Source organism: Grampus griseus (genome assembly GCF_964374135.1).
Source record: "Grampus griseus genome assembly, chromosome: 18".
In the NCBI taxonomy this organism is placed as follows: Eukaryota; Metazoa; Chordata; class Mammalia; order Artiodactyla; family Delphinidae; genus Grampus; species Grampus griseus.
Window position 1 is genome coordinate 47,690,858 of NC_139012.1, and position 13,215 is coordinate 47,704,072.

Below are 13,215 nucleotides of genomic sequence, written 5' to 3' on the forward strand. Positions count from 1 at the left end.
CCCCCACCATAAATCACATTATTAGCATAAACTGTCTGGTGTGGTCCAGTGAATGCCCCCAGTAAACAAAGACACTTTTTTCGCACAGGGCATTAGGGCTTACAGAATACCTCATAGGAGCCAGACCTTACTTGGGTAAACTTAATCCTTTACCACACAGTATGTCACCATTTTCCACCAGATGCATTTTGTTTTCATATTATTCATTTAAATTTGTTTTAAATATATTGTTATGATGTATTATACATACGAGAGAATATATGAAATGCATGATATATAAATCAAACATTCATACCTAAAGAAATGGAACATTACTGATACTTAGGGACTTATATATGACCCTCTCTAATCTTATCCCCCTTCCTGTGAGAAGTAACCTTAACCTGAATCTTGAGTTAAATATTCCCTTCCTTTTTTCTCTACAGTTTTACCAACCACATACATGTTCCTAAACAATAAGTTGTTGGTTTTGACTAATATTGAATATTACATGTATAAAATCATACCATGTTAATTCATCTAGCTGTAGTGTATTCATTTTCATTGCAGTTTAGTGTGTATAACATTCTTTGAATATTATACTTTATTTCATTCGACCTCTGGGTTGTTTCCTACTTTTGATGATATTAAGGGTGTGGCATACTATAGTTCTCAGGCTAAATGTCGTCCATTGCCTGCTTTTTTAAACAGGTTTTATTGGAACTTAGCCAGGGCTGTCTTTTACATATTATCTATGGCTGCTTTGGGGGCTGCAATAGCAGAGTTGAGTAGTTGCAGACAGACTCTGCAATAGCAGAGTTGTGTAGTTGTGACAAACCTAAAATATTTACCATGTAGCCGTTTACAGAAAAAGTTTGGCTTTTCTCTAAGTATACCTCTACCCTAAGTATATATACCTGTTCTGCATTCGTACCAATTTTCTCTTCCAGTATCAAAGCTTGAGTGTTCCCACTGTACAAACTCTCCCATGCTTGGTGTTTTACAAGAAGCTAATGTAGCTTTAAAGAAAAAATTATGTTTAGGACTTGTTGAGCCTCCTTGTTCTGATGATTTGTCTCTCTCTAAAATTCTGGAAAATGACATTTTCTCTTTAAATATCCTTCTTCCCTGGTGTGTGTGTGTGTGTGTGTGTGCGTGCGTGTGCGTGTGCGCACGCACGCGCGTGCATGCGTCTGTGTATGTGCATGTGTTCCTTTTGGAACTCCAGGAAGACATTTTTAGGTGTCCTTACTCATCTTCTATGTCTCTTAACCTAGTACTTTTCCATCTCTTTGTCTTTGTGTTTTGGGTAGCTTCTCTGCCTATGTCACCAATTTTCTCTTTATCTGATGTCTAATCCATGTGAGTTTTCCATTTCAGTAGCTAAATATATATGTTTTTATTTTTAAAGTTTTTTTCTCCCTCAAATCTTTGTTTCTCTTTCATAATGTTCTTTTCTTTCCTGTCCAGTGTTTCAAACTTTTCTTTCATTTCTTTAAGTAATTATTTCATTTTCTCCAGGATTTCTATTTTCCTTTCTTTCACTAACAGCTCAGAAATAGATTTAAGATTAAGATAAAAAATAACTTTTAAGAAATATTTCAAGGTTCTCTGTCTACTTTGCCATGCTGCCTGAAATACAAAACTATAATTTCTTTCTCTCAATTACTATATTATGCCTTGGTATAATTCTTTCCTTTTAATCTTGCTATTTAACATTATAACCTTTTCTACGTTTTGTTATTGTGTCCATGGTTAGGTTTCTTGAGTAGAATTTACTGTCTCTCAAAGGGAATTTTAAGGATTCTGATTAATCTTACTATCTTTCTAAGTTTGCAATACAGGTACTATCTTAACAATTTGCCTTCTCAATTTGCTTACTTCTGATGTTTAACATATTATTTATTATTTTTTTGTAACTTTTTTCTTATTCCTTTGCGTTTTCATACATTTTTCTCATTTTCCTATTTGGACCTCACTGTTTTCTAAATGAAGTGGGAGAAAGCCCTCTGAATTTTGAGGCAGGTTCATCCCCTCAATTTCCTTGCTTTCTAATTGTTTTAAGCGCTTTTAATTGTTTTAGTGTTTTCTTTTTATTTTGTCAGATATCAATCTTTTCATATGTTTTTCACTGATTTTTATGATTAAGAAGTTCTTCTCTAACCATAAATGAGCTAATTTGCCATGCTAAATTTCTTTTAGTATTCCTATTTGTTAATATTTATATTTAATCCTACAATCATATGCAACTTGTTTTATACATGATGTACAGATTTAGATTTTATTCCCTATCAATTATTCATTGATTATCTCTTTGAGATCATATATATATATATTATATTTTTGTGCTTTCTAATGTCTATAATGGGGTTATCCTTTTATAATTCCACTAATCTCTATCTTTTACAATATCATTTAGCTCCTTTGTTCCATCTTATGCTTGGGATATTGAGGGTTATACACATTTATAATTTCTAGCACTATTATCCCACATTTATGTGTGAGTTCAAAATGTGTGAATGAAGCTGATAATAAGAACACAGATGGTGCTCTCGTTGTTCGTCTGCAATTGATCCATGGTATCCTCAGGAATACAGCCTTACTCCAAGAAAGATCATGTTTTCTCTGTCTTATGTAAAATAGTGTTTTTATATGAAAATACCTACAAGTGAAATGATATGTTTGGTATATAAAACAAAGTAGTAGGTAGTGGTAGCAAGGTCTGTGTGTGTTCAAGAAGTGACATCTGTCACTGGACAGAAGAAACAATAATACTAGTCAAATAAGGGGGGAAACAGTAAAAGCATTAAATCTAATGCTATGAAAATATTCTTATATACTTTTGAAATCATTGTGTTTTAACATAAGATGTATGAGGTATAAAAATGGAAATAATGTTGAAATTCTCAGTAATAACATATTATCCCATCTAGTCCATTTGGACAGTTTTCCATTGAAATTTGTGTTCTAATATTGCATATTTAAGCTTTAGTTACATAAAAAAGGTATTTCTCTGGCATATTGTCTACAATATTTCTGAACAGTGAAGTGCTATTATAACTTGGAAAAGTGTTAATGCACTGCTTAGCAGTTTTCTTAAAAAAAATTTTTTTCTGAACTATTTAGTAAGGCCAGAAGACATTATGCAGGCTAATAACACACATGTGTAGATAAATATTACATGTACATATTGAGGTTTTATGGTTCTTTTCATTACAATGTGATATCTCTATAGTGTTCTAAACATATTTCAGTTTTCTAAAATCACATCAAAATTGGCACCATTCCTATGTTAGGCTAATAACTAAGCATTAAAAATCAACCTCAGAACCAGCATAATAATATAGGACTGTTGTTTAAACACTAGTTCTAAAACTGGAGAAGGGTATAAAATGTGCTAATGAAAGTTTCCCCCACAGTAATTATATTAAATAATTAAAATCTCTCACTTTATGAATTATTTTTGATTTTATATATAGAACTACATCTCAAATTGTTTTCTTACCTTCTTCATTATTAACCTTTTTTTTCCTCTTCCTCTTAGCAATCTTCCTGAGTTCTTTTCGGGTGCCATATGAGGAAATCAAAATGATGATATTGGAAGTGGATGAAACACAGTTGGGAGAATCTATGATTCAGGTAAACAAACAGGCAGAGAACTTAAATTCCAATATTTCATTGCAAGCTTCTCATTAAATAGAAATCTGTAAGTGAAGCAAAATTCTTAAACTAAATCATTCAACTGGAAAATCATTGCTGCATAATTAGTTTGAGCATAACTTCTGCATTGCCAGGAGATAAAGCTCTGCATCTTCTCTTAACTGCAAACTAAATATAATGCTATCAAACGATTACATTTCAATTATTTCAAATGACTGTTTTTGAAAGGCAAATTGTTTACTTTTATATGTACGTTTATGTTACAGTTAAGACTAGTAATATGCTAATTTAAATTTATTTGTATAATCCTTATAGAATGTATTTTTCTTGGGCTTATATGTCTTATAAAGGTATATTATTGTTTGGTATAGAAGACTGAGGGAATTTTCTCTTTATTTAGAGTTACCTTGATTAACAACCCTTACTTGAGTCATTTGTGTTCCCATGAATTCTAGAAATTTGTTTGCATGGTATTCTGAATCATTCAGAAGGCTGGAAGATTTTTAAAATATTTTCTACTCACAGGATTATTTAACGAATGCTAGTATGGTTTCAGAATTACTTGCTGAATTCTATACATAAGGTACAGTAATGCATGTCTTGACAGAATTTAAAGTTGGAGAAGCAGACCACAAATCATACAGTGAGAGAATAATATCTTCAGTTTGCTGTCTTTTATTCTTATTAGTTATTTTAAAAACTGATTAAAAATATTCTAGATGTTTTAATCCATTGTTAACAACTGATTAAAAATATTCTAGATGTTTTAATCCATCAGTAAGTGGTATCCTTGGAAGTTCTTGGTTTTGTCTGTCCCATCTTCTAAGTGTGGTGGTAATATATAATCCCATCAGTGATTTGTGCTGAGTCTCAGACTCATAAACTACCTAATTCAACAAACCTTTTTCAAGCATTTGTTTTTTCCTCTAGTAGTTTCTCTTTACTACATTTTGTCTTTATTCCTGTTGATCATGAATGTGCTTTGTTCTTGAGAGTAGATTTCCAAGTCCCTTCAATAAAATATTTCTACTTAATGCATATGTAATTTTTACAATGTATTTGTTAAATATTTACAGAGTAGCTTTTAAGTTGATTATATGAATATTTTGGATGATCATGTGGCTTTTGTTGTTTGAGATGGAAAAAAGTTTGCATTTTAAAATTCATGTCCTAAGAACATTCAGTTCCATATAATTTATTAATATATTAGTTTACTATTACTGCTTTAACAATTTACCACAAATCTAGTGGCTTACTATAAAACAAATGTATTACATTTTTGTAGAACAGAAGTCTGGTGTGGGCCTTACCGTGCCAAAGTCCAGGTGTCAGCAGACTTGCATTCCTTTCCAAAGGCTTCAGAGGAGAGTTCATTTCTTTGTCTTTTCCAGCTCCTCATGGTTGCCCGCATTCCTTGGCTGGTCGATGCCTCCCTTTAATTTCGAAGCCAGCAATGTTGCAGCTCTCTGTTCCTGTCTTATATAGTCATATCTTCCTCTTACTCTGTTATTCTCTCCCTCTTCCACTTTTAATGACCTTTGTGATTACATTGGGCACATTGGATAATCCAGGATAATCTCTCTAGTTTAGGGTCAGCTGATAGCAACTTTAATTCCATCCCAAACCCTAATTCCCTTTGTCATGTAACCTAATATTTCACAGGTTCTGGGGATTAGGTGTGAACATTTTAGTGGGATTGGGGCATTATTCTGGTTATCACACTTGCTAAATATAAAACCAATCTTATGAATTTAAAATCTAAAAATTTAGTTTGGACATATGCAAAGTCTTCAAATATTCATTAACAATAAGAATTTTATGCTATTTGAAGTTTTGTTTTTAATTTTAAAAATACTTTCTAATTGTAAAGTGAAGAACTTGCCTGTTTTGAACAGGGCATGGAAAAAGCATTACTTTGTAATAATCATTATTTTGGTAGGCTTTGTTCATTGTCATGATCTTATTATGGCATATCTAGTTATTTATTCATATATAACAAGATGTCAGTATTGATGTCATCTTTGCATGTTATTTTTCCACCTCATTGTTACCCATTTACCTTTGTCCCGTCAGTCTTTAATTAATTAATTAATTTAGCACGTATTTCATGGTGCTCACCATGTGCAGGGCATGGTGTTAGGCTCAATCGGACATAGACTTTACCTTTCTGGAGTGGCAAGGGAGATGGCATTTATATATAACTATAATACAGGATAAACATGGCTGTGTTGATAGAACTAGGTAATGTGCTAAGTGTGCGTATCTGTGTGTAAGTGTCCTTAAAGGTTGAATATGGCATGTATGTAGAAAAGAGCAGAGGGATCCTGTGAGGGAAAAGCTGGGTGTGTGGGGGCAACTGAAGAATTTAGTTCGATAGGAGCTTAGGATGGGAAATATGATAAAGGGAGAGACAAAGGAAGGTCGGGCCTGTACTCTTATAAATCACAATAGTTTCATTACTTTAGAAAGCAAAAATAATGAAGTGAAAAATTAATGAATTTGTGATGAAAGATGAAAACTTAAGTATATATTAACTAAAAATACTTAAGGGGATATGATGATTATCTGAAAGGATGCTGAAGAAATTCAGAAGCCCAATGTAATAAATAGATCAGATGTCAACTAGAATGATTAAAAGAAAATATTAATAACCAGGTGTTTTGATCTCAGGCAATTCTACTAAGGGAAGCTTCTGTTTATATGGGAAAATCATATACCTTTATTGTTTTTATTCAGTTTGATAGTATTAATGGTGAATACTTTCTTTAGGGATGATCTTAAATTGCCACTTTTTTGTTTGTTTTTGGCCAGTCAATCAAGTTTATGTCCAAAGGTACACAGTGAGTCAAAAACTTGTTCTTTGATCTAACTCTTTGATATGTAACATTCTCTAACATTATTTTTTAACTAATAACACCTTTGGGGTTTTTTTTTCCTCCTTAAATATATTCAGCATGATGTAGGGTTAATTATAATTTGTACTTGACTTTGGGCTTGTACAGAGTTTATAGATGGTGTAATTTGGAATTGTGAGCACCAACCACTCTTTTCTTTCTTAATTTTAATATCCGTATACTAACTCGCTATAATACTATTATAGTCGATTATATTTTGATTATATTTTGATACAGAGGATCTATATAGACTTTGTCTAAGGGATGGTTTAACAGAGAAGCATAATTATATGTATTCCCTTGGTCTTTCTCCATTGGGAGTGTTTCTGTTGTCTAAGTGTGTGGCTTGTGACATGTTGACATGTCCTGAAATGGAAGTGATCCATTTCTGTGGCTGTGCGTGGACAAAGGAGCCAGAACAACCAAATGAACCTGTGGTTTCTGGGCTGCAGATGATATAGGCAAAGGGCTGTTACAGCCATGGCACTTAAGTTCTCTCTATATGCTTTCATCTGCAAGGTGTATCATCCTGTGTCTTCAATGCCTTTTCAAATTTTCTTTTGCATCAGAAAAGTTACTTTGTTTTAGAGATGTCTTCATTTTTATTATTAAAACTGTAATCATGTTGGTTAAATCTTGCAAATGCTGTCATTACAATTCCCTTGATTTCTTTTCCATTCTTTACCTTGCCTATTAATAGCAATATGATGATTTCTTTTATCCCTGTGAGTGAAGTGCTAAAATATGTTTGGCTTTGCCTGAAATTTATGACATTTAATTCCCTAAAGCTGAAATGTAATTGATCACATTTATCCAGGTGAGAAAGCTGTTCCTTTGGTGTAGGTTGAATTCTTCTTTCTCCAATATATAGCTAATCAAATAAACATTCAGTAGTACTTGATTTGAATATATAATAACCCTGGATAGAGAAGAGGAAAATTGGTTGCTTTCAAGATGCAGAGAATGTAGCTTAAGGTTTAGTATTAGGGAGGTTACCTAGAAATAAAACTAAAGATTAACTTCTTCAATGATTTCCTTCCCATAGTTTATTAAAAATTTTTCCTAGAATTTAAGAAGCAAATTTAGTGAAGATATTTTCTTTTGGTTTTAATTTTTAGAACTTAATGAAGCATCTTCCTGATCAAGAACAGTTAAATTCACTGTCTCAGTTCAAGAGTGACTATAACAACTTATGTGAACCCGAGCAGTTTGCTGTTGTGGTAAGTACTGTCTCTCAGTGTCAGCTCTCTTTGGAGGGGATTTTTATACTGTGCAAAAACAGAGAAAAGGAAATGTAAGGCTTTTCACATCATCATTGCTCAAAAACATTTAATGTCCATCTTGCATTTTTTTTTAAACCTGAGGATATTTATGGGAAATTATCTTGATTTTAAACTATATATTGAAATTCTAGCCATAAATGAAGTCCAAGGATTTTTTTCAAAAGCATAAACATGATTTTTTTTAAGTTCTCTTTTTAATGTCAAAATATAAAATGAAACCTGTACTCCTAAGACTAGAGAGTATATTTGTGATTTATTCTAGTGCTGTGTATTCCAACATATTGCAAGAGTAGCTTCAGTTTTTCGTTCTAATCATTCACGTCAGTTCATCTCATATTTTAGACTCTGAAATTAGAAATATAGTCTCTTTCTTGGCAATGAGGGTGAAAAATGAATACATTTTAGAAAATCTTCAAGACACCTTGATAATCACCTTGTTCCGGCTTCCTACTTTATAGAAGTTGGGGTCTAAAGAGGTGAAAAAAGACTTTCCAGTGTTATATATTAGTGATATTGTAACTTTAAGATTTTTTATCAAGCTTTCTTTTCTCCTGCTCTTTCCTTCTACCATTAAATTATCATTTTGAGATTGGTTACACTCAGCCATCATGATGATATTTTAAAGTAGTATTTCATTTTTTTTAATATATAAGATTATTTTTTTCCTGCAGCCTTCAGCTATATTATTACCAACTTCCAGGGACATGATGGAATTGTATTTGATATAATTTTGAAAATTTGGATTGGATAACTAAAGGACTACGTCTACATACTATATTTGGCATGCTGTCGACGTTTGCTCTTAAACTCCTTCCTGTGTCTTCATGAACCCATTCTACTCAGCCCTTCCTACAGCACCTCCCCTCCTCCCTCACCCTCCATCCTGAACCCAAAGTTCACAAACTCAGAAGAAAAAAAAGCACCTTTTTCCTGTTCACAGCCTTATAATTTTTATTATGAAACTTTTAAATTTATTATCTTTAGAAAAATGCTTTTTTTTTTTACCCAATTCTCCAGAGTACTCTTTCCTCCTCATCTTGTTTTTCTCTTTTCTTTTTTTTTTTTATTTCCTTATTTATTTTCTTTCACCTGGTCACTCTGTCGTTCTCTTGATCCCTGTTTGGCATAATATCTTCCATATGAGACACAGGAGAATTTGCATTACATTTTTAACCACAGACTACTTAGAGTTTTGATTTTTGCCCATCTTTTTTGACTCTTGAATGAAAAGCATAACATGTAAAATTATAATTTTGAAATATTCCCATCCACATTAAGCCTGAAACACATACAAACTTATGTGAAAATGTCTATTTAATGAGTAACCTTTTATGTTGCATATCATCACAGAGATTTAAAACTATTCCCATGTTCTTTCTAGTGATTGTCACAGAAGAATGAACTCAGACTTGCAGATATTTCAGGTTTATTTAAATAGCCAGGTTATGCCCGCCTTTGAAAACGAGAGTTCACATCAAAGAGATATGATTTACAAGCAATGTGCTCAGAGGGATCAGAAAGTTAAAACAATTATATTCCCAGATACCAGGGCTAGAGGTTATAGTTTTGATTTTAAGACAGAAATGGATCGCTTCCATTTCAGGACATGTCAACACAAACTTGACCTTGACTCTCCACATTCCATGCTGGATCATACCTGACTACAAATGGAATATAATGAGAAAGGAGTGACGCTGTTGAAAACCATCTGCTATGGAAATATAAACAGAGCTTCATTACCTGTTGATTATGAATATTCCTAAAAATATTGTTTCAAGTTCTGGTTTGTGTTGTACTAACATTGTAAAATATAATTGTCTTGGTGAAGAAAGCAGAAAGACAGTTGAAGAAAAAATGAAAACTTTCTATATACTCTTTTTTGGGAGAGGGGGTGACAAATGGTAATGTTCTTCAACTTCACCTTTTTTTCCATATCAATTATTCACCATTTCCAATCTGGCTCTCCCTACTTCTCAAACTCCCGCCCATCCCCCAAAAGACAGGAAAATTTGCTTAGAGTTCTCAACAATACTTGAGAGTTACCCAAAAAATGACGAACAGCATGGAATGCCTTGAAGTTTTCTGTTCTCCTTTCTGGATTAAAAGCTCAATAAGTTCACTAATTCATTAAAGAGTGATGTGTTTTCAATTTATCAACATTGTATAAATGATATAAATTTGGTGGTTTTAGGAAACTGATTATAATTACCAGGTACATTTTTAAAGATTCCCATAATGCTGTTTTATTTTTATTTTTATTATTATTTTTTTTGCGGTACGCGGGTGTCTCACTGCCGTGGCCTCTCCCGTTACGGAGCACAGGCTCCGGACGCACAGGCCCAGCGGCCATGGCTCACTGGCCCAGCCGCTCTGCGGCATGCGGGATCCTCCCACACCGGGGAACGAAACCGCGCCCCCCGCGTCGGCCGGCGGACCCTCAACCACTGCGCCACCAGGGAAGCCCTGTTTTATTTTAAAAGTTATATGCTTAATGTAATTGTGTATATGTCAAAGACGGGCTGTTATCTTGAGGTAAGCTAAACTGCAGATTCCTACAAGACTTTTCTCTTGTAGAAAAGCCTTTACTTATTGACTAAACCTACAGTGCTAATCATTTCTAGATGAAAAATCATCACAGAGTCATAAACAAGGAAGAGTCAAAGGTTGGGATAGCCTTTGCACCCAAATAGGGCCAAAGCTTGCCTTTTTATTTGTTTTCACTATAGATAGACTTGCTGTTAGCTCTGTTTCATCTTCAGGTTCTATACACTGATATTGTGATTTCTAGCATTGTTTTCATGTTAACAAAAATCAGTTAAAACCCTGCAGTTATGTTACTTGCCAGTCAGTTTACATTTTTCTTTTATCCAGTTATGTAAATTCATTAATTTGACTCATGTGAATTACAGAAGTATTCTTTTTAAATAAACACTCAAATTTGATACAATCGATAAAGTCACTAAGGTTGTTTGCATTATATAATCAACTTTAATTCCAAACAAGAATTATGTAAAATAGTAAACAAACAAAATGCAGCTTACCTGGACATCTGTGTTTGTTTACATTATTTCTCTTTGGTAGAAAAGCAGTGTTCAAAAGTAACACATCTAAAATGCTAATAACGAATGTCAATTAAAGACCAAATAGAATGTATAAAATATAACATATAAATTAGAAATATGTTCTACTTTTGTCATGTATTACATACAGCTATCCAGGGTTCTATGTCCTATAGAGTATGGTATACAAATATAGTATTCAGAAATATGTGAATATCCATTAAGTTGTACATCCTTTAAGCTTTCTTTCAACCACTAAACCATTTGCTATGTCTATATTCTTTCCAGGTTTCCTGTAATACAGAGTTTCATATCCACTTTTATTTATTTCTCCCTTGAAATTGGAAGCAAAATTCTTTAATCCTGATATTATCTCTATTCTTTAAAAAGCAGTCTTAATGCAGGTGTAGTAGACCTGGGTACTTCTATGGTTCTAAGGGTTTAGTCACTCATCTGTTATTACTGGTAACTCAGAATCTTAAGGTATCTCCCTGAACTAATTCTCCCTGCAGCCCTTCTGACTCGGGCATTGGCCAGTTTGAGCAGGACAGTTCTCATTTGTTCCAGAGCTGGCCCTGTCTATGCCTTGTAGTCTAGTAGTGGTGTTGACATGGTGGTGGCTGGTACCTTTTAGAACTGATATCCAGTGCTGTGAATTCAGGACCTAGTAGTTTAATGCTATTATTGACTTGTTTTGTGGCTGATAGTGTATTTATATGTCCTTTGTTTTCCAGGGGATTTTGGCATAAGAAAAACAATAACCCATCAAAAAGTCTGAACAAGCTGTCATTTAATGTTGAGAGACTAAGTGTTCTAGTCAAATGGTATTTTGTTATTTTAGAGGAGCGTTCTGGGAGGTGGTTCATCTCTATATCTTTCTGTGTGACTTGAAATGAATGAGACCGTTTACATGCTAATTTTATTTGTTGGTTTAGGTTTTGGGCAGAAGACACTGAGTACTAACTGATGTGCTGAAGTTGAAATATTCTTTTCCCTGGATAGTCCAGGACACAACTTTTTGCTGAGAAATTGGTTCATATTTGGCATGTCCTTGCCTCATGCTTTATTCAACTTAATTTTCTATCAATAAGATTTAGAAATGAAAATATTCTTTCTAGAAACTCTCACTCATTGGATCAGTTACCTGTCTCTTTTCTTGGATTCTTCCCTTCCCTCTTTAGCCCCAGAACCTTCTCATTTATTTCCCCAAAATATTGCCTACTTACCAAAAGTTGGTTCCCATTGTGTAGAACCTGATTTTAGTTACGTGACTGTATTTTTATATTAGCAGTGATCTTCTGATCAATAAGCCATTAGGTAAAATCACTGTGCTCACAGTAGCATGGTTAACTGTGTGAGAAATAAGATATGTAAATATTCAGTGGGATCACAAGATTTAGCTGAAGTTTAGAAAGAGGCCTACAATTTGCATTTGAAACTTGGTGTACTAGACTTTCTTTGATTAAAAATGCTAGGTTTTTGAGTATTTGTTTCCACATTATTTAGTTCTGTTAAGCTGCCAGTTCTTCAAAGGAATCATAATGTTTATAGGAAATTGAATTAAACAATGTTCTTTTTGTGTACTGTATTTTGATCTACTACCATTTGGTGTCACTGCAGGGCAGGACTTTTAAACTTTGTGCAGTAGAGACCTCCTGTTTTGTTTTTTTTTTTAATCAAAAAATGTTGTAGGAAGTTCATGCAAATTTCCCTGCATTAAAAATGCCTCATTTTAAAATACACCTAAATATTCGTGTTATAAAATATTTAAATAGCATATAAAAATATTGAATACAATGTAGAAGCTCCTTGTTTCTCACTACCCACTGCATTCCATATAAATGATCATTTTTAACATTTTGTTGACTTTCCGATCCTATTTCTTTGTATTTACAAATGTATGCATGTTCATATGCACATTGTTCTGAACGTTTTCACCGTGAAATATGTTTTGGAGGCTTTTAGTTTTATAATGTGTTGTTTTGAAATTCCTATGTGGTATTTCATGGTCCCTACTATGACTTTTTCTGTAACTATTCCCTTAATGAAGGATAGTTGAAAGAAAGCTTCAAGGACGTACAATTTAATGGATATTCACATATTTCTGAATACTATATTTGTATACCAAACTCTATAGGACGTAGAACCCTGGATAGTTGTATGTAAGTAATACATGACAAAAGTAAAACATATTTCTCATTTACATGTTATATTTTATATATTCTATTTGGTCTTTAATTGACATTGGTTATTAGCATTTTGGATGTGTTACTTTTGAACACTGCCTTTCTACCAAAGAGAAATAATGTAAACAAACACAGATGTCCAGGTAAGCTGCAT

At 33.1% G+C, this 13,215-nt stretch overlaps 1 protein-coding gene across 4 annotated transcripts in view; it reads left to right on the forward strand.

Annotated features, from left to right (window-relative positions):
* The window catches only part of DIAPH3 (diaphanous related formin 3), a gene marked incomplete at both ends in the record, with an annotated part of 549,577 nt that overhangs the window by 261,008 nt on the left and 275,354 nt on the right, over window positions 1–13,215 (forward strand). For all 4 annotated transcript variants that reach the window (XM_082675745.1, XM_082675746.1, XM_082675747.1 and 1 more), the window contains 2 exons: window positions 3,524–3,618; window positions 7,652–7,753. In XM_082675745.1, the coding sequence (XP_082531871.1) occupies window positions 3,524–3,618; window positions 7,652–7,753 (197 nt within the window). The remainder of the gene's footprint in view (window positions 1–3,523; window positions 3,619–7,651; window positions 7,754–13,215) is intronic.